Source organism: Trichoderma citrinoviride (assembly GCF_003025115.1).
Source record: "Trichoderma citrinoviride strain TUCIM 6016 unplaced genomic scaffold BBK36scaffold_3, whole genome shotgun sequence".
Classification (NCBI taxonomy): Eukaryota; Fungi; Ascomycota; class Sordariomycetes; order Hypocreales; family Hypocreaceae; genus Trichoderma; species Trichoderma citrinoviride.
In genome coordinates this window covers 2,727,105-2,748,554 of record NW_020194711.1, presented here as the reverse complement: position 1 = coordinate 2,748,554, position 21,450 = coordinate 2,727,105, and the positions used below count along the sequence as shown (strand labels likewise).

General features: G+C 51.4%; 3 protein-coding genes across 3 annotated transcripts; all 3 read left to right on the top strand.

Moving 5' to 3' along the window:
- Nucleotides 1-225: 225 nt before the first annotated feature.
- Nucleotides 226-1,141, top strand: BBK36DRAFT_1167062 (Thioesterase/thiol ester dehydrase-isomerase; the record flags this gene model as incomplete). Its single annotated transcript, XM_024894994.1, has 7 exons — nucleotides 226-305; nucleotides 396-411; nucleotides 477-542; nucleotides 631-745; nucleotides 806-871; nucleotides 934-1,012; nucleotides 1,069-1,141. The coding sequence occupies 7 exons, from the start codon at nucleotides 226-228 to the stop codon at nucleotides 1,139-1,141; spliced, it is 495 nt and encodes a 164-aa protein (XP_024752522.1).
- Nucleotides 1,142-4,167: 3,026 nt separating this feature from the next.
- Nucleotides 4,168-5,985, top strand: BBK36DRAFT_1167061 (hypothetical protein; the record flags this gene model as incomplete). The annotated part of the gene is made up of 1 exon (XM_024894993.1): nucleotides 4,168-5,985. The coding sequence occupies one exon, from the start codon at nucleotides 4,168-4,170 to the stop codon at nucleotides 5,983-5,985; it is 1,818 nt and encodes a 605-aa protein (XP_024752521.1).
- A 6,644-nt stretch (nucleotides 5,986-12,629) lies between these two features.
- On the top strand, nucleotides 12,630-17,107 carry BBK36DRAFT_1193534 (hypothetical protein; the record flags this gene model as incomplete). Its single annotated transcript, XM_024896817.1, has 4 exons — nucleotides 12,630-12,669; nucleotides 12,745-15,118; nucleotides 15,152-17,012; nucleotides 17,078-17,107. 4 exons carry the CDS (start codon nucleotides 12,630-12,632, stop codon nucleotides 17,105-17,107), a joined length of 4,305 nt encoding a protein of 1,434 aa, XP_024752520.1.
- Between the last annotated feature and the right edge of the window lie 4,343 nt (nucleotides 17,108-21,450).

Sequence of the window (21,450 nt, the reverse complement as noted above, 5' to 3'; positions counted from 1 at the left end):
CTGGAGTCCAAGTCGAGGCGTTGAAGTCGCGTGAAGTTTAATGGCATGGAGACCTTGACGTGCAGGACGTCACCCGTCGGCGCTTTATCGGATAACCGGGGAGGTACTTCTAGCTGTGCTGCCAACTTCGCTCAACTGCCAACACCTTCCACCTTCCCCTTATCACAAGCAACGTGCGTGCTGCGGTATAAAATTACAATCAATTGAGTGGTATCGAGGGGCATCATGGCCAAGAGACTTTCTCCTTTCAATTTCACCAAGGCGGTGATGCGGTCCTTCATGGCCGAGTCCGGCCTCGAGCCCAGGTATGATGAACCGCTGTGAAGGCGCTATTCGGTAGAAGTCGCAACGTCATATAGCCGAGGATGGCCAGTTAACAGCATCACCATTGTCAGACTGCTGCAGAACCGAGTAGGCATTGCGCATTCCAGGTTGGCATATGCCTTGTTTTATACTCACATTCTGCTTTCAAATAGTTTCGCGTAATCAATGCCACCGAAGGCAAGGTCGACTTCGAGGTTGACATCCACAAAGATCACACAGTAAGTTGGCTCCCAGCAGCAAGCGTCGTTGCGTGAAGTGACTGCCTCAGGTTAGTCGAGATAACTGACCTGCCGCCCTCTTACCCAGAATCGGCTCCAAACGTTGCACGGCGGTACGATTGCCAGTCTCGTAGATCTCGGAGGATCACTCGCAGTTGCTTCCACCGGACGATTCGCAACCGGCGTCTCGACTGACCTGAACGGTAAGGCCAGTTCTTATCCGCAAGTACAAAAGAACCACGGCATTGACCCCATTGGCATAGTAACCTACCTCAGCCCAGGCGGAAAGCCAGGGGACGTCCTTAAGGGAACCTCTATCTGCGAAAAGAGTAAGTAACGTTGGCGAGATGAAGCTCTGATTGCTGCAGTGGGTTCTGACTCTCTGAAACAGTCGGAAAGACGCTCGCATTTACAACGGTGCAGTTTTACAACGGCAAGGGCCAGCTCGTTGCAAGAGGCAGCCACACCAAGTAAGTCTGACTGCCGTTCGTTTTGGCAGACCCAGTTACTGACTGTTAATACCAAGATACGTCGCGGGAACTTTGGGCCCCGACGGAGCGTTTGTGCCGCCCCCGGAGTGGGCAGATGAGGTTGACTAGATTCATGTTGGGCATATGGGCGTGTCGAGACTGGTTTAGACGGTGTAGATCAACCTTATACGTCATCTGGCTTCAGAGCGGATAGAAGATCATCACTTTGGAAATACATACAAGGCGGAATCAGAGCTATCAAACGTTCATGTGATCAATTTCTGCCAGCCGGCAGACGAGCTTCATCGAAACCACGAAAGGAGTGTAGTTGATGCAGTTAGAGGCAAACGAAACTGTCCTTCTCCATCTGGCATGTTTCATTGCCCTGATTTGGAGATTCCTGTCATGCTTATTGCGTCCACCATCTCTCCGGCTATATAAGGTACGTATATGTCCGTAACTGGCGAACGGCTTCAAGCGCATGCACAATAAGATAAGCCATGGTAACAGTCCGTTTTTCTCCCTCAATGCCTATGAAGCAAAGGTGGTGTAGGAGATGCTACCATTACTCCATACAAGATAAGCAATATTAGATTCTTTCCGGGCCAAAAAAAAAAAAAAAAAAAAAAAAAAGAACTGCGCCGCATATGTGTGCTCCGGCAAAATCCAACTCACTTCAGTACCCACGCATCGGGTGTCGCAAAGGGACGTCTTTTGTGGTGGGCTCGAGTCCGAGTGGAAGGCGGCAAGATGCCTGCCCTGACACTCAGTGTAGAATCGGTGAATGAAAAGGCAAAAAAAAAGGCAAAATGATGAAAGTATGGATACTTCATTCAAGGCGGGAACCCAGGTCTAGATCTGGACCAGGGTCGTGAATGGTGGATGAGCCGCCTTCAAATAAGGTACAGGTACCTACAAGATGCGAGCAATAGTATACGAGTACTCGTAGGCTACGGCGGCCCAGGAGACTCTCAAAACGCATGCATGTGCAGGGCATGGGAGCAATGGATGGCAGCCTAACGAAACAGGCAACCATTTAACGACTGCAGATCCCGACTTTAAGCTGTGATTATTTAGTCCCGTGGTTGACAAGAGGCCGCGAGCCAAGAGGAGGCTCTGTGTGTCCCCGGGCTGCCCTGTCCCGAGGTGGATGACAAGGCGGGTGGTGTAACGCTGTCCATTTTCCCAAACAAGATGCTTGAGGTAGTATAGTCTAGAGAAATGAGAATCCGAAGCAAAATGAGAGGAGCATCCAGCAGGATTGCGGCGCTACAGAAACCCAGGGCTTGACTCGGCTTATTGTATGCCGGATGCTTGCTCCGTCTCCCTCTCCAATCATCGGCTGATATTTTCCGAGAAATTGGAGAGGGAGGGAAGAGAAAAAAAACAGCGCCAATAGGAATCCAGCAGCTCTCCGTTGTGGCAGCTACCTACTTCACCGTAAGATGGTTGGTGGTGGGTGGTTTGGTGGCATTGGGTGCGTTGAAAGAGCGCATATCCGTACGGAGGAAAGCAGCCAGGGTTACCCGTACGGGCTCTGCTTTTCCGCCACAACATACATGTAGTCTCCAACGCATATGTGCGTAAGGTATGTATGTCCAAATCCAACGCAACTGTGCGTACCTCCATGTGTCAAACTCATCGACCAAGGAAGAGTAGCAAGCAAACGTGAAAACCGGAAACACCAAGGAAAGCCCAACAATAGTGCATCGTTTCTGTCAAAGGGATCAATCCAGAGTCTTTGTGGCTGCTCCCGCCTCTATATCCTTTCCAATCCCTCTCGACAAGTCATCATACATAGCTTACATGGGCTTAGTCTCCGCCCCTCTTGGGGAAACGCCAGCGCAGCATTGAACTCAACCACGAATCACTGGTCAGTTCCAGTGCTAGACGGGAGACTATAGATCAATGTTCTGCGCAATGTATCACTTGACGGGTGACTTGTTCGCGTCTACTGTAGAGTACTGCCAGCGAAGCAAGAGCCGCAACCCGCACAGCCCCATTCATTCGTCCGAAGGGAGTGCATGTGGCGCAGCTTTTGGGTTTGAACGTCATCGTCAAGAGTGCAGTATGTTGCTAGCTTACCGTACCTTATACAGCGCTCTTACTCCTTGCGTACTTGTATTGCACTGCACAATCTGGGAATGCAGTCCCGCAAAATACGCGCAAGGAGTTACGCGGAGGCTGTGCCGGGCTCTGCTATGGGGTTGCATCGAGCGTGAGGCTCAAAAATTCAATGGGAAGAGATGGTTCTCGTCACATACGGCGAGGAGCGGGAGATCGATACTCAAGTACGAAGCAGTGCAATGTATTGTATTGGAAGTCAATCAGAAGCATGAATTACGAAAAAAGATCCATCTATACCCTAACGATTAGGTAGAGGTACAGCATTCACTCACATGGCTAGATAAGAACGTTCGTATAACTCGTAATGAGAGATAGAAGGCTATGGGACGAAATAACAAACGCAGATAGATCAGTAGGATAGTCGGGCTGGGTTGCCCGCATTGACGATTCAACGGTCGCCCGGAATCTCTCAACAAGAGCCGGCTCATCGTGTGGGGCCCGAACAGGTACTACGTATCTATTTTTTTGGGCTTTCTGTGTGATAAGGTATTAAAACCTGCCTCACCGGCAACTCAGAGATTGATTCCCGTCTACTTTTTCACTCGTCCATCCGGCGACCTAGCGATCAAGCGCTCGGCCAATGCAGTTGAGGTCCCAGAAGACCAGACGTCAGTGACATCGGGGGCGTCTCCTTTCCGGGTAGTGTTACTTGTACCACCAATCCAGATTCATCGTTCAGGCCACTGACTCGTGAGAAGAACCTGCAAACAATCATTGCACTTGAGACGCAACGAAAAAAGAACAAAGAAATCCCCGCAGATACCCGCAGCCACCAGCGCGGCCCGGGCCTGGTTGGGTCGGGTCCAGTGCCATTGACCACGGAAGTGTTCGATAGCAGGAGATTGGATCGGAGCCTGAACCCAATCGCTGTACCTTCAGTGGTGCCCGCCAGACTCCAGTGAGATTACAGCAGCCAGGGCATCAATTCCCGTCCACTGTGCTATAAGTGCCACCCACTCAGGGCCGGGGACAGCGTGCAGATGCTGCCGCTCTTCTCCACCCGGAGCAACTTCCACGATGCTGGAATCATGAGCAATCGATCATTGTCCGGCCAAACAGACGAAGACCCACGCATCAACATCCGCATCAGCTCGAGTCCTCCCATTAACATCCCCTTCCACACGCGGCAACGGCCTCGACAATACCAGACATTTGTGTACGAACCGCCGCAACATCAAGATGGCCCCCTCAATGTCCCGTTCCTCCTCGAACCGTTCGAGACGGAGCCCCAGACGGAGTACCAGGCGAATCGATCGATGATGCAGCTAGAGTCCTCGCCCTCGATCGTCACATCCATGCCGACAGCCTCTTTGTTTGCACAGACGGCTCCCATGCATGACCTTGGCGACGTTGTGCAGTTCAACCAGGAGAGGGCAAATGCGTCCCAGAGGAGGAACGAGGCATCGCCAATTCATGTACTCAACCCCTCGTTTGGCTGGAATGGCAACGTCTTGACAAGCCAGGGACTGCCGCTTGCTAGGCACCGTGATTTCAATATCTCGAGCATGGATATTTATCCGGAGACCTTTTCTGTCGATACGCGGCTGACAAACGATCAATGGAGCGATGACCTTGGGGAGCCATGGCAGGCAAACGGTTATCAGGGCAGCACGCATGATTTTCTGGATCCAGATCAGGATTTCTCAAATCCTCAGTCCGGCTATTCTGGGCATATCGTCGACCTGGCTCCAGGACCACGAGAGCATGGACGAATCGGTAGCGCCGACAACCAACGGGCTCAGGTCGTCGAAGCCGGGGTGGAACAGATGGTGAAAAACCTAGACTCGCTTTACAGGCGCATATCCATGGGGCTGGACGTCACCGGGGCCCATGACGCACAGCGCTCCTTTATGTGCCCCTATGCCATGAGATACCCAGACCGCGTAAGCCACAACTGCTTTCAGAAGCTCAATTCGATCCCGTATGTGAAGCAGCATCTGAGGCACAACCACCACGACGCCATCAGCTGTCCTCATCGGTGCCAGAATCGACGGCCAGGGGCCAGGCCTTCGCGAAGCCGACCCAGCGCCGGTCTCTCCTTTGGCGCCGACATGTGCCTCCAGATCAACAAGCAGCGGAGTGACCGATCCAGAACGCACAAGCAGCAGTGGGAGCGCATTTATCAGATTCTGTTCCCCGGTGCGGACCGCGTCTCCGACCCTTACATCGCGGACTCGACGGTCAAGCGGCTCAGACATTTCTTCAAGTTCATGGAGAACCACGGCATCGAATGCTTGGCTGCCGTCTATGCGCAACTGCCAGACACGGTATCGTACCCAGAGCCAGAAATCATGTACCGGAGAGCTTTCTGCACATGGTTGCCGCGCATCTTCGAGAGCCGATTTCCTCCACAAGGGCACCTCCTGCTGGGGGATTTTCTCAGTCAGATAGACACCTTTCTGCGTGACGACTCTTTTCTTATGGATAGTTCCTCTGGAGCTGCAAGTCTAAGGAGTGCGGCGTCTCTTCCAGACGTACGACAGATGGGCCAACCCGATCCCTCTTTTACGGCAATGTCACAGATGGGCTCCCTATCAAGTCAACAGCAATCCTACTCCGCTATTCCTTCGCCATATCTGACGCACCAACAAAGCTCTTTCGAGCCAATGGAGGGTGCCTCGTTCTTGGAATCTTCATTTGCCCCTACGCCTTCGGAGATGTCCTACTTTGAAACGCCCATCCCGCTTCAGACAGACATTGACTCTGCAACGCCTCTATTCGACGAAGCCAATCTTGCTAATTTATTCGATGGACACAACTTTTCGTTCGACCAATATGGTCCAATGCAGGGCAGCCCTTCTCAGTTCTTTGAAGATGCCGATGGCATCCTGTCAGGAGACTTCTGAGCTTTTGACAGGATACGGAGTTATGGTATTATTGGGCAGGCGGTATCACATTCATTTAGTTGGGTGGGATAACGGATATGGGTTTTTTGGGGGTTTTATTTGATGATACCAATGTTGTTGGATTACATTGCGTTGTCTTGTCATATGAAGGGCGGCTTGGGTCGGCAGTTATTGCATTGCGGGCGTTGTTTCTCGTCAGGCACGAGCTACATCAGGACGGAGGATTGGGGATTGACACACTCTTTTGATCACTCTTTTGAAGTTTTGCGAAGATTTTTGCATGGACATCTGATACAAGTTAGCCGGAAGGGCGCATTCGGGAAAATCAAGGCAGCATATGGGCTCGGATATCAGGGTTGGAGGCTGCATTGCGTATCGTGCCAATGGAACGGCGAATTTGAGTTATTTCACAATATATCTCTCTCACAGACTTCACTCAAAGGGTATAGCTGCTATAGAACTCGTCCGAATCAACAGAAGAGGCATTACGGTACATCTTATACCAAACAGTTTTCTTCACAGGTATAACCATCATGTTACCTACCTCACTGATAGTATACAGGGTATATACCGATAGGTGCGTTCTCTTGTCCTTTTATCTTCCTTGTCTCCACCGATTTTATATATTTACGGCAATCTAGAACTCTATTGCTTTAAATATACAAACACGCGCTATATTTCTTGTTTGTGCATTGATCCCAAGGCACCTGGCGATATCTTCCTCACATTGGCAGAAAGGAGCAAGTCAGAAGAAACGATATAGCATGTGTATCACGAGCGTCTTCACCCAACATATCCACAATATACAACAAGCCACGCAGTCAAGAACCATACTATATATAGAAAAGAGCTCAGAGAAACACTCTGCACGGGTAAGTGTAACGCAATGGGAAGAAAGAACAGGAGACCAGACAAGTGATGCTTGTCTGGTCCATTCCGGCACCATGGACGATGCTGAGTCTCTAACGAGGAGGATGTTCCTACCCGGCATCACCTACAGAACAAGACATCTACGTTGACTTTGAAGATAAGATAGGGGAGAGCATTATTCGGAATGTTCTGATGCAGATGTGCTTGCGCTTTGAGCTGAGCCATCGCCCAGTCATGCATATTCCTACTGCCGACAGATATACAGGGCTATCTTCTCTGGAAACTCGCAAGGCCTTTTCCACCGAGTCACAAGCCGTCAAAGTGACTGAGCCGGGACGCGCAACTGGCAATCCTCGGAGGCAGTTTTTGAGCGCCAGCTCCAGAAATGCGGCCTCCTTCTCCCTTCGTCATCCTCATGGACAGGCCCAGGAGGTAGGATAAAGCCAATGTCTGACGGCTTGTTGTTCTCTCAGTTTACATTCAAAGATGTGTACGTGTTTTTTGACGCCCGTAGAGAGCGCTCTGCACTGCATGCATCGAGTATGGCGCATCCCCTCTGCCGTACTTGATGCCGCTTTCTACAGACGAAGCTACGGCATACCTAGAAGGAGGCCGCTGTTTGGACTCTTATGGGGGTATTGATGGATGGAGGTGCACATATAGGCATTGTTACCTCCTATCCTTGGGGCAGAGACGCAGCGTGTGAAACTTGTATCTGTCATGACAGATGCTGTTGGCCCTGGGGTCGATGCTTTGTTGACTCGATAGCCGAGCCGGTGCAGCTGGAGATAACGGCCCTTTATCGTAAAAAATGACTACTTGTTGGTATCTCCTTGATGCAACTTGTTCCTATTTCCGGCTGTCTGAGACCCCTCCTGATTGCTAATTCATACGTGGTTTACTGCGTCCTTCGAGCGGGACGGTTACCAGGTGGTCCTTCAGGGGCTATTAACGAAAGTCGTTACGTGTGCTTCGTGCCTATACACTCCATCCAGTCTCGGGAATCTAACGGCATTTGACCATTCGGGCTTGATACGGGCATAGCGTGCATTGTGAGGTCTACGTAGCCAAGAGAAGACCACCGAGATACGGGTTTCTCCATTGATCAGAATCAATCAGAACAATTTCTCTCGAGTGAGGCACATAACTGCTTTGACAGGTCTGCAGTCTCGGAAGCATAACATGCTCCTGCACCGTCCCTCTTTGCCATAACGCCTTAACATAACACCTTGACGTAATACCTTGATAGAAAGCCATTGTAATGATGGTACGTAAAGGAACCGAGTCGGCTTCGTATGAAATTCCGTGAGTATAACATGATCGGTTCATATGTAAAGAGTTCCTCCGAAAGATCGGAATTCCGCACCGGCTGATATCCAAGCAAGAAGATCAGCGACGAGTCGAATTGTTGGAGATGTGCTGATCAATGAAGTTGAACCGTTTCCCGTTAGATGACCAAGCTACCGTCCAATAAAGGGTAGCATCATGAGCGGCCCAGCACACGTACACCGAGATGAGAAGAAGATCGAAACGGGGACGGGGGAATTAGAGAAGGTTAAAGTTGGCCAGGGGATCAGGAGATTCGAGGTAATATGTCTACTCGTATTTGGAATATTCTCGGAGCCAAGAAGTCTCTTGACGTTATTTCAAATACTTACCTAGGCTATGCGGTGTGGGGTGAGTACTGGAAGGGGATTGACATGATTAACTTGGGCGTGAATTTCGCTCCCTTCTTCGTACATGTACAATATGAGACTGCTTGCGTGAACAAATGTCTCCGTAGTTGCGGAATAATGGTGATCCACTGACATGCGGAGTTTCGGGAGTTTCGTGATTTGATGCAGGTTGTCTGGAGCACGAAAGTAGTGATTACTCTACCAATCTGTATTGCCACACAGAGAGAGATGATGAACAAGGGATCATAGAGTAGCGCCGGCACTTCACTTGGCTTTGGAGGCTTGTTCAAACCCCCTATTTCTCCGTACTGTTGTGAAGATGTTGCTTACGCTGGCTGCTTGTATGCTCTCGATATTCAACGGAGTGATGACGTTAGTGATGGTTGCTCATCCAAAAGTCACTTACATCATGGTTGTCGGTGATGCTATCAAATCTAGCTGGTGATGCCCTTTCGCTGCTGGGCATTCGACAGCACTGATACTTGGCTGGCCCTCGCCCCTTGTCCCCCTCGTTACGAGCAGAACAGATAGTAGTAGTTTGCCATCGTATTCAGGGATATAGTCTTCTCGAAGCCAGGGGGTGTACAAGCAGAATGGAGAACTTGTGGGGTGTCGGTCTGATAAGGTCAATGCTTGTGATTGATTATGTGGCGGGCGCGCAACTTTTGATTTTTTCACATTATGAGAAGCAGACAGGCATCGCCGGAATTAAGCATGGAATTAAGCGTTCAGCAGCGTTTTTACGAAGTACGAGCTCGGACGCTTTACTCCATCAAGGACCTGTTAAAGTTGCCCGATGCTGGAGATCCGCGAATAGCAGCTGGATTCCCCTTTGCTCAGAAAGGCGGCAGTTAGTAAGAGATAGTCATGGGCCTTGTCTTTTCTTTCCACGGCGTAATACGAGTATACGGTGCAGGTCGATAGATCACACCAGGCCAATAAGGTGAGAGAGGGGTTCCTGTTTATTATCCCTGTGCCACGCAGCCGTGCAAAGTGATGCTGCTCCAATTGCCGAAAAGCCGCATGCATGTGTGAGATAAGCATGAATGAGAGCGCGTCCATCTCCGTGGAGGAAGATTCCATGTTCCCTGATTCGATCCGGAAAGAGAAAGGAGCTGCACGTTGAGTTTGCTGTTCGATGTCTTTCCTTGTTACGTATTCGTACTCCTTCGGACGAGTTCCCCTAGCCTGAAGCGGGCAAAGTCTGTCACGGCCGGATACGCCCTCCTGCATGGCCAATGGTGCTCCTTGAGCGTGGGAGTCATCCGGCGAGCATGGTCTATAACCACAACTGATGGCGGGTGGAGAGAAGTCCGACGACTAGCGCGAATGAGAGCCCGATGATTGCTCCACGCGTTTGTCAATGAGACATGAAGAGGAACATCCACGGCGTTTCCGAATCGTGATAGTAGTCTGTTCCGATTGATATTCCAGCACGCCGTTGAGCAAGTTCATCAATGCGAAGATGGCGGGGGATGACCTGATCTCTCCTGCCTCTGTGAATGGCATCGCAAAGCTACTCGCCACCCAGAAGTTCGATTTTTTTCTGTTCCACGATCGATCTGCCTCGGCCTACAGGAGGAATCAAGAGCCGGCGGGCAAAAAAGGACCCATCAGCTGAACTAGCTCGGAGGAGGCCGAATTTGTAAGCGACGGCAAGTCGATACAATTTCACGACGAGCTGATGTGAGAAGCAATTCGTAGTCCGTACGGTACCAGTGATTCGCGTGCTCACACCCGCTCGAGCTGTGAGACATTGATCAATGCCAGGTGGAATTCGGTAGCGACACAGACAAAGCGGCTGAACAACTGTCTTAGCCTCCTCATAGCAGTTTGCTTTTTGTAACCACTCTCCGGCGGACACAAACGGGCCGCAACAGTGAACGGCGTGGCCAGCAGGGGTGGCGGCGGGCCGCCGGCCGCCGGTGCTAAAAGGAAGAAAGAGCAGGAGAAAACAGCGAGCGTCGAGCGCCGCGTTCTCCAAGCCGTGAGGCGGTACATTGTGTTCCTGGCACGGAGCAGTGGTACACTAGTAATTGCAACACAGGCTAAAAGTCCAAGTCTCCTCAACATTGTTCCGGTCTCGAGATTCATTCACGTTCTGTGAGATATCGGCCAAGTTGCGTTGCAGTCGGTGTCCTTGCCGAGGTGACAAGTGACCTGAGCGGGACGGCGAGAAGTACTCGTAGGAGAGGCGGTGATTGAGGCTGCGGTCCACGTACTGTACACGTACTTGTACTCCGTACTTTGCAACCGAGCAAAAGGGAGAGCTGTGGATCGTCGTAGCATTCGAATGGGTGCCCGAACCCCTACATGATATTGGGGCTGGCGGTGATGTTTTCGAAGTTGCTTCGACCGCTGCTTGGTCATGGCACACAAACATTGATGAAGTTTCGTCTTTCGAATGATGTCCAGAAGAATAGAAATCAAAAGTCTGGGGAGTAGGCTGTTTATCGGTCAGTTTGCTATGGGGACAGAGTGATAGTAGCGGCTCACAAACTTTCTCTAGCTGAGCACGACCCTTGATTCTGGGACTCGTAAGACTCGAGCTCGGAATTGCTGAATCGCCCTTACACTAACTGCCCCACGGCTCTGACAAGTCGCAGCGCCACTGGTTGCACGCCGTTCCTCTGTCAAGCCTGGGTGAATTGCCTTTTCTGGCGCCATCAAGTGCAAACGATATGATAGCCTCCTTTACACACAGCGTATCACCGCATGATACCGCATGCCATTGCCGGACACGCGCGAAAGAGGGTCGTTAGCTGGATGGACAGCGAGCTGCAGTTGGGCATTCCGCAGCTGTTGGTGATCTGATTTGAAGCCGAGAACCAAAGTCACCTTGATGAGCAACTGGCGGCTCTAACTCCGTATTTCCGCTTTCGGAAATGAAGGATTAATAAGAAATCGTGTGCCAATGTGCCATTCCGAAGGCCAAGGCATGGAACAGGGAGCTGCTCATCTTCTCTGCTTCGACCGTGAAGACCATCAGAGTCCGGCAGCTTTGCCGTGTGGAACCCGTACCCGTCGTCACGGTCATGGTCTTATTTCTGCGTTATGTTTGCCTCTCTTCTGCGTTATGATACTCTTCGGCGTGATTGTCTCCGCGTAATGCCTCGCTTGTCGAGCGGCGTTATCAATCATGTCATCCTCGTCGTCGTCGTTGATCGTACTTTGTACCTTGCGCCTGTAGATTCGTCAGAGGGCAGCATCAGCACAGAGTAATACGCTGAAGGTATCGAGTACTTTGCTTCACGATAGGCAACAAAAAGCAGCCCTCCTTTGAAGCGCCCCCACTACCACCGGTAACCCCCCAAACTGTGCATCCAGAGTGGGTTCTCGTCGCCGCTTGGCCGGGTTTTACCATGCACAAGCTCCGGGCTTGTCCCCTTCTCTCGGACTTTTGACGGTCAAGCATCAAAGCTGAGCTGGCAAACTCAAGCTGCGGCACCCAGCCGCCCTGCAGGTGGACCGTGGGCTTCGTTGGCCGGTAATAAAGAGCTTCGTGGTGGTGGTGCCTAGTCATAAGGCGAGCTGCGATGCCGTTATCTGGCCCCGGCAATCTTGGCGACCAAAAGACCCCTGGCACTCCGCAGGCCCGATTTTTTTTCCTTCTTTTTTCTTCTGCCTTTAGCCGTCAGAGAAGAATACATAACTCCAGGCCTCCTGGGTTCTGCTCACCTGGTGGTTTCTGGCCATCGCTTGATAGCCAGTCTCTGGTTGTCATCAGAAGAAGTTTTTGTGTGGAGTGTTGTTTCATCTTCCTTCCATTCCTACTACCTAATTGTTATTGTGGTTTCGTCTGGTAGAATCACACCGCTCGAGTTCACCGCTTACTCTTTCTGCCCTCATCCATTCCTCCAGCAAGGCGAACGGATCGGGAGATTTAATTGCATTGGCTCGCCGTTATAACTTCAATTAATAATTTTTCTATCTTCTTATTGGATCTTGTCTCCCTCTTGATCATTCATTCATCAGCTTTTGGCGACGCGAGTACCTCAGAGGTGCTACATTAGACCGCCCTCTCCTCGACGACTATAATCATCTACTACCCCCAAACATCATCAACGACATCGTACGGCCCTCTCAGAGCCAGCCACAATGTCAGGGGAGCAGCCTCCCAACGGGGAGTCGCTGCACAGTACGGCAAACTCGGAGCTGGCAAAGGATCTCAACGAGCAGCTGGACTCGACCTCCGTGGAAACTCATGTCGAAGGCCAGCGCTCTTCGAATGAACTCGCCAGGGTCCAAACGGGCGTCTCTGTTGAGGCAGCCGAAGCTCACTTTGCTGGCCTGCAGCGCGAGTTCACCGGCGTCTCCCGAGCGAGTCGCAGGAACAAGTCCTCTTCCGACCCGGAAAAGGGAGCCACTGTCACGGCGGAGGATGACGCCTCCGTCTTCGACTTGGAAGCCGCTCTGAGAGGCGACCTGGATGCCAGCACCGAAGCTGGCATTCGATCGAAGCACATTGGAACCTGCTGGGATGGCCTGACCGTCAAGGGCATCGGTGGCTTCACCAACTTCGTCAAGACCTTCCCCGATGCCTTCATCGACACCTTCAACGTCCTCACCCCGCTGCTGAGCATGATTGGCATGGGCCCCAAGTTCACAGAGGCCACTCTTCTCAACAATTTCCAGGGCGTGTGCAAGCCTGGAGAGATGGTTCTGGTTTTGGGAACTCCCGGATCCGGATGTACCACCTTTCTCAAGGCCATTGCCAACCAGCGATATGGATACACCAGCGTCACCGGTGATGTCTTTTACGGACCATGGACGGCACAGGAGTTCAAGCGATACCGCGGTGAGGCTGTCTACAACGCCGAAGACGATATGCACCATCCTACATTGACCGTGGAGCAAACGCTGGGATTCGCTTTGGACGTTAAGATGCCTGCCAAGCGACCCGGCAACATGTCCAAGGCCGAGTTCAAGGAGCACGTCATCACTCTCCTTCTCAAGATGTTCAACATCGAGCATACCCGAAAGACAATTGTCGGTGATGCCTTCGTTCGAGGTGTCTCTGGTGGTGAGCGAAAGCGTGTCTCCATCGCTGAGATGATGATCACCAATGCCTGCATTCTCTGCTGGGACAACAGCACGCGTGGTCTCGATGCCAGTACCGCCCTTGACTTTGCAAAGAGCCTGAGGATCCAGACGGATCTCTACAAGACTTGCACCTTCGTCTCCCTGTACCAAGCCTCTGAGAACATTTACAAGCTCTTTGACAAGGTCATGGTCATTGATGAGGGACGACAGGTCTACTTCGGTCCCGCAAAGGAAGCCCGTGCCTACTTTGAGGGCCTCGGCTTCCTGCCGCAGCCGAGACAGACAACGCCCGACTATGTCACCGGATGTACCGACGAGTTTGAGCGCGAGTACCAGCCCGGAAGGTCGGCGGAAAACGCTCCCCACAGTCCCGACACCCTTTTGGAGGCTTTCAAGGCGTCTAAATATCAGAAGATGATTGAGGATGAGATCGCCGAGTACAAGGCGAACCTCGAGAAGGAGAAGCAAAAGCACGAAGACTTCCTGCTTGCCTTTAAGGAGAGCAAGCGCGGCACGTCGAAGCGAAGCCCCTATCAGGTCGGTTTCCACATCCAGGTGTGGTCCATCATGAAGCGACAGTTCATCCTCAAGCTGCAGGATCGCTTCAACCTCGTCGTCGGCTGGAGTCGCAGTATTCTGGTCGCTATTGTTCTCGGCACACTGTATCTGAATCTCGGTCAAACTTCCGCCAGTGCTTTCAGCAAAGGTGGTCTGTTGTTCATAGCACTCTTGTTCAACGCTTTCCAGGCCTTTTCGGAGCTGGGAGGCACCATGACGGGACGTCCACTGGTTGCTCGGCACAAGGCATACGCATTCCATCGGCCGTCGGCTCTCTGGATTGCCCAGATCTTCGTGGACCAGGCGTTTGCGGCGAGTCAGATTCTCATCTTCTCCATCATCGTATACTTCATGACGGGCCTGGTCCGAGACGCCGGTGCATTCTTCACCTTCTATCTGATGATTCTCTCTGGTAACATTGCAATGACGCTCTTCTTCCGAATCCTTGGTTGTGTCAGCCCGGACTTTGACTCTGCCATCAAGTTCGCAGTCGTCATCATCACGCTCTTCATCACCACTTCCGGATATCTCATTCAGTACCAGTCCGAAAAGGTGTGGCTTCGTTGGATCTATTGGATCAATGTCCTGGGTCTCGCGTTCAGCTCCCTGATGGAAAACGAGTTTGAACGGATCGATCTCACTTGCACTTCGGAATCGCTGATTCCATCTGGCCCCGGATACACCGACATCAACCACCAAGTCTGCGTTTTGCCCGGTTCCACCGCTGGTACGACGTTTGTCCGCGGCCGCGACTACATTGCCCAGGGCTTCGACTACCTTCCCGGTGACTTGTGGCGCAACTGGGGCATTGTCATGGCCCTAATTGTCTTCTTCCTCATCTTGAACGTCGTTCTCGGTGAGATTGTGACCTTTGGCATGGGAGGCAACAGCTTCAAGGTGTACGCAAAGCCTACCAAGGAGCTGGACGAGCTGAACAAGAGGCTGCTCGAGAAGCGCGACGCGAAGCGTCAGGACAAATCTAACGAGTCAGGTTCCGATCTGATCATCAACTCAACCAGTGTATTGACTTGGGAGAACCTCAACTACGACGTCCCCGTTCCCGGAGGTACACGCCGACTCCTCAACAACATCTTTGGATACGTGAAGCCGGGCGAGCTGACGGCCTTGATGGGAGCGTCTGGCGCTGGAAAAACGACTCTTCTGGATGTCTTGGCGGCTAGAAAGAACATTGGTGTCATCTACGGAGACGTCTTGGTTGACGGCGTCAAGCCCGGAAAGCAGTTCCAGCGATCCACCTCTTATGCCGAGCAGCTCGATGTCCATGAGCCTACGCAGACCGTCCGTGAAGCTCTTCGATTCTCCGCCGAACTGCGCCAACCCTACGAGACGCCCATGTCCGAACGATACGCATATGTGGAAGAGATTATCTCTCTGCTCGAGATGGAGAACATTGCCGACTGCATCATTGGATCTCCCGAGGCCGGTCTTACCGTGGAACAGCGCAAGCGTGTGACCATTGGCGTTGAGCTGGCCGCCAAGCCCGAACTGCTCCTGTTCTTGGACGAGCCTACTTCCGGCCTGGACAGCCAGAGCGCCTTCAACATTGTTCGTTTCCTGAAGAAGTTGGCTGCGGCCGGCCAGGCCATCCTCTGCACGATCCACCAGCCCAATGCCGCCCTCTTCCAGAACTTTGACCGTCTGCTGCTTCTTCAGCGAGGAGGACGCACCGTGTACTTTGGCGATATCGGCAAAGACGCTGCTGTCCTGCGTGCCTACCTGGCTCGCTATGGTGCTGAAGCTGCTCCGACCGACAACGTTGCCGAATACATGCTCGATGCCATTGGTGCCGGTAGCATGCCCCGGATTGGCGACCGTGACTGGGCCGACATCTGGGAAGACAGCCCCGAGTTTGCCCATGTCAAGGACACCATCATTGAGCTGAAGCGGGAGCGAGTGGCGGCCAACCAGGCGAGCGGCTCCGGACTCGAGAGAGAGTACGCCTCTCCTCTTTCGCATCAGATGAAGGTTGTCGTTCGACGCATGTTCCGGTCTTTCTGGCGTTCGCCCAACTACCTGTTTACCCGCCTGTACGCTCACGTCGCTGTCGCCATCATCACCGGTCTCACGTATCTCAACCTGGACAACTCCAAGGCCTCCCTCCAGTACAAGGTCTTTGTCATGTTCCAGATCACCGTGTTGCCCGCCATCATCATGTCGCAGGTCGAAATCATGTACGCCATCAAGCGTGCTCTCTTCTTCCGCGAATCCTCGTCCAAGATGTACTCGACCTCTTCCTTTGTCACGGCCATCATCCTCGCCGAGATGCCCTACTCCGTCCTCTGTGCGGTGGCCTTCTACCTACCCTTGTACTTTATGCCCGGTTTCCAGACGACCCCCTCCAGAGCCGGATTCCAGTTCTTCATGGTGCTCATCACGGAACTCTTCTCCGTCACTCTGGGCCAGGGTCTGTCGGCGCTTACTCCCTCGCCTCGCGTCTCGACCCAGTTTGATCCCTTCATCACGATCGTCTTCGCTCTCTTCTGCGGTGTCACCATTCCGTACTCGCAGATGCCCGAGGGCTGGCGAAGCTGGCTGTACCAGCTCGACCCCTTCACTCGTCTCATCGGTGCCTGCGTGACGACTGCTCTTCATGGGCTCAAGGTCGTCTGCAAGAGCAGCGAGCTGAACCGATTCACCGCCCCCAACGGCACGACCTGCGGCGAGTACATGCAGCCCTTCTTCGAGAATGGCGGACCCGGCTACCTCGTGTCCAACTCGACGCAGAACTGCGAATACTGCTCGTACAGCGTTGGCGATGAGTTTTACGTTCCGTTGAGCCTGAGCTTTGACCACCGATGGAGGGATCTGGGTATCTTCCTCTGCTTTGTCGTCAGCAACATTACCATTCTATACCTAGGAGTACGTTTTCCCCGTTTCCCCGACATCTTGCGTTTGGTCCAGTATACTAATTCTTTCCCCTTTAGAGCCGATTCGTCAACTACAACAAGAGGTAGAGAGCGAAGGAGAAAAGGCTGGTGCTTGTATATATGCGCCGGCCATGATTTTGATGCGCATATAGAACGGATCTTGCCGTCGAACGAGCGAGATTTCGAAAAAGTTAATCAGGAGTACATGAGTTATGCTTTGTGGGCGATTAGAATGCGGAAAGAGATCAAGTTAATTAGATGTAGATAGTTTAATAATGAGCGAAAAGCATGAATGATTCTACATAGTATGACGAGACTTGGTTCCTCTCCTGGCTATTTGCTCCCCGATGTCTTTGCTTGGAATCTTATGACTTAGGTACTACAAGCCGGACTCCTTGTGAAAGCCCGTTTTACATCATGACCCAGCGTCCCGGCCACCTCCGAACACCAACAGCTCCGACCGGAGACTTCTTCGCCCTCCGGATCCGGCCCCGGTTGACCGGTGTTCTCCGGAGCCCCGGAGTTTCTGCTCAAACAAACCCTCGCTCCTATTTTCCGTGTGCCTCGTACTGATGCCCAACGCTTGCTGGAATACGAAACATGCTAGGGGTGACAAGCAGTAACGAAGCAGTATCACGAAATACAAGTGGATAAAAAAAACCCAACAAGCGAGCAAAGAATCGTACCGACAAGCGGGTGGGAGCTGTTGGTCGGACACAACTTTCGCTTTTGCTTCCCACATTTGATCTATTCTATACCTTTGGGGGTCAGGGCGTCAGAGCCCAAGAAACGGGTAGTCGCAGGACATAGGTCATGGAGAGATATGCCCTGTCTAGTTTACCTTCCTTCCCCTCTCGATTTGTTGCCTTTCTCGATGACTGGATGAGGGGGGAAAGGGGAGGAAGGGTTTGTCTGGCTGGGGGTGCAAACGGGTAGCGGCATCGAGATAGTACAGCCCATCTGGCTGCTACACGCGCGTAGAAACCAACAAGAACTAGGGAAAAGATGGAGAGATAGTGTGACTGAGTGGTTTCAGTATATCGTATGCAGCATGCCGGGGCCGCTTTGCCTCGTTTTGGCGCATGGAGGAGAGGGAGGAAGAGCAATCTTGCATTTGCTGTGAAAATACAGCGGTTGCTAGTCTGTAGCCATCTGCAGGTTACATCTTCCTTTCCACTCCTTTGTCTCTCGTCTTAGGAGTTTCTCGTGAGATATGGGAGTGGTTCTTCCCCATTTCGCTGCTTTTGTGCTGACACTGCGGGTAACATGTATGTTCGTATGGAGTATGTAGGATTGTGAACAGGGCTGAATGGATGACCTGCATGAGTTGTGTGATATATAACATGCTCAGCCCAGTTGAACGCATGTAAGAACTGTCAGACTCCTTCACGCAATCGGTCATCATCAGGGTTCGCTTTTTGCGCCTTGATGACTCTTATTGATTCCAGTCTCGGCTGCATGTTGGCCCTGCATTCTTTTCTCGTCAACGGGCTTGCGGATTCTGTTCTGCTTGCCCCCGCATCGTTTTCTAGGGCGACACTGGCACAAGACGCGAGACACAGAACACGCAGGAAGTTACACATACACAGCTCACACGGGATGGACCAACTGCTACTGTTACTACTACAACTTCGTCCGGCTGCAGCCCTTTTTTTTTTTTTGTTTCACCCATTCTTTGGCTCTTTTCATGCCGCACTTGAACAAAGAGGAGAAGTGAACAGGCAGAAGAAGAAGGAGAAGAAGGAGAAAAAGAAGAAGAAGCGAGAAGACGTCACAGAAGCAGGCTTTTTTTTCCCACGGGTGGTCCCATGCAAGCCATCAAAAACCCATTGAAACATATGTACACCCCTCTTTTCAGGCCGCAAGCAGGGAATTCTCCTTCTTTTTTCCCCTCTTTGACACTGCAACGGTTCGTCAGGTGAGTTTGAGAGGTGGAGGATGATTGCTGCAAGTCATCGATTCAGGTCTGGCCCCATAATACGCAGAAAGAGGAAAAAAATTAAGCGCTGGGATGGAATTCTATTTCTTCTCTTGCCGAGGAACCCGCATACAGTAGTTTTTTTGAAGAATTTCACTCCCCCATTGACACGGGCTATTTCGAGGGTGTGTGTGTGTGTGTGTGTGTGGCTCTGGGTAATCGCGGCTTTTCGGTGCGCTCCGAACATAAGGCGTAAAGCATCATCCCATTTCCATATACGGAACACCGTTCGTACAAGATGCCCAACCTGAACTAACGAGCCTTTTGCATATCGTCTGCCTCGATTGTGTTTTTTTAGGGAGCAAGATGACCTATCAGCACCTGACATCATCTGGTTACAGAGAATCATTGCTTCAGGCGCCAAATAGGCCTTTGGCCAAAAGTGAGGGGTGTGTTTTGTGTTGCTCCTCAATGAACCACCCCCAACTAAACGAAGAGGAACCAAGTCACCGAATCAATGAGATCTTTCTCATCATCTCAGTCCAGAATCCTTCCGTGAGCCAAGACAGGGCTGAGAGCAGTGCTACGGTGCTCAGCCAACGCAGCCCAAGAAAACGTGTGCCTGATACAAGTATAGCCACTACTAGTAAGTGGTATGGAAGATACCATGTTCGTCGGTGATGCGATGCGATGCGCTGTGATGTGATGTGTCTCTCCTTTCTTTTGTGTCTCCCCTCCCCCGTAACACACATCCCTTCTGGCTCACCAACAGAAATAGATTTCCCTCTGGCGCCCTCTTCTCTATCTGTGCGATGCAACTTTTCGTAAAAGGAGAGAAATCAATGGTCGATTTTCTGCATGTACTTTATGTGTCCATCGTTTCGGGGGGATGGTGTGGTCGCACATGAGAGAGAGAAAGGCTTTTGCGCTGCTGCTTTTTTGCCGCTGCCTGACGCAGCCCATTTTTGCAAAGTGTGTCCGATGCCAATGATGGGGGCTGCTTGGGGGGATATAGTGGCATACCACCAAGAGAAGAGAAAGGAGACCGTTATGCAGGAGGAAAACTTGTTCAGAGATTGAGGCTCGAGATTCTATTTGGAGAAGAAGAAGAGGAGCCTATTGCTGCCACACTTACACGCCTACCTGACCTGGCAGAGAGGGGGAGCCAGTGTGTGCTATTTCTTCCCCACAGAGAAACCAAAGACGAGCAAATCCTGGAGGGGGGAGTGTCCTTAAGGAGACATGAACAAGAGGAACTGGGCTCTTTCCTATCTCCTCTTTCTGTTGCCAGTTAGAATTAAGAAAAGAGAGACGTACACATAATGAGGGATCCGCTTAAAATATCTCCGTCGTACTTGTGCAGTTGCATGTTGGCCCCCTCTTGGGCGTTGACAACGTGGGCAGCCGAGATTCATATGTTCAACTCGCAACGTAGACCCTTGGAAATCTCATACCACATATTTTATTTTTATTTTTTCCCTTTCTTTCTTGCTACGATAGGTAGTCCTACCAGAAAAAAAACGTCATGCCAGCCTGATCGTATTGCCAAAGGGCGCTTACGACAATATGAGGCTGAACAAAAATGCGAGACATACATGTAGTAGCTGGGATTTCCGCGCCCGCCAACATTGTCATACAAATCACACATACTACTACCAACATACAAATATCCGACGACAAACGATGATGATTCGAATTCTGGTTCCCGAGACATGACGGAAGTAAAAAAACAAGAGAGAAAAAACAAGAGGCTGACTGTGATACTTTGTCTCTCAAACACCGCACATCAGAGCCACCGTAGACAAACTGCAGTACCTGTTCGTACCTAGGGTAGAATACGTAGCTCCGGAGAGCCCCGTGTGAGACATTTGGTTCCTTGTAGTTTGAGACAAAAGACAAGAAAAAGCACAGCCTCCGGATGAGCAAACCAGCAAAGATTCCGTGTTTTCCGCCCTTTTGAAGAAAAAAGGATTCGTATCTTGGTGGGAAAGGGGGAAATAGCAAACTAGCAACATGTTTTGAGCTCCGTCTCAGGTGATGATGATTTGGGATTCCATGGCCCCCTTTCATATTTCCACAACCTGAAGTGAATATACTCGCTTGGATTGCTCAAGCTCCCCATCACCACCACAGCCGAGAACCCTCATACAACAATTCTCAAATTTTACCCAACCTCTTACTCTCGTTATTCAAACAGGAATCTCAAAAAGTGCAACACATGGCATGACGCCGCCATCACATCCATCATCTTCTATACAATTGCTCCTTTCTTACCTGTTCTTTTCTCCCTTTCAGACTCGTTCATCCCAGCCACCTTTTGTCTCCCCCCCCAAGCAAGGAGAATCTCGAAAATGATCTCTCGATCCGTGAGCAGCATCGTTCAAGTCACACATCGTGCTTCCCGTATATACCCCCCGGCATGAATAGTATGCCACCTTTGATAGGTAGCGTCTGATGAAAATAATCCTCTCCATGCCGTAAGCATTTCATCAGATAGCAAAAATCGCCTCTT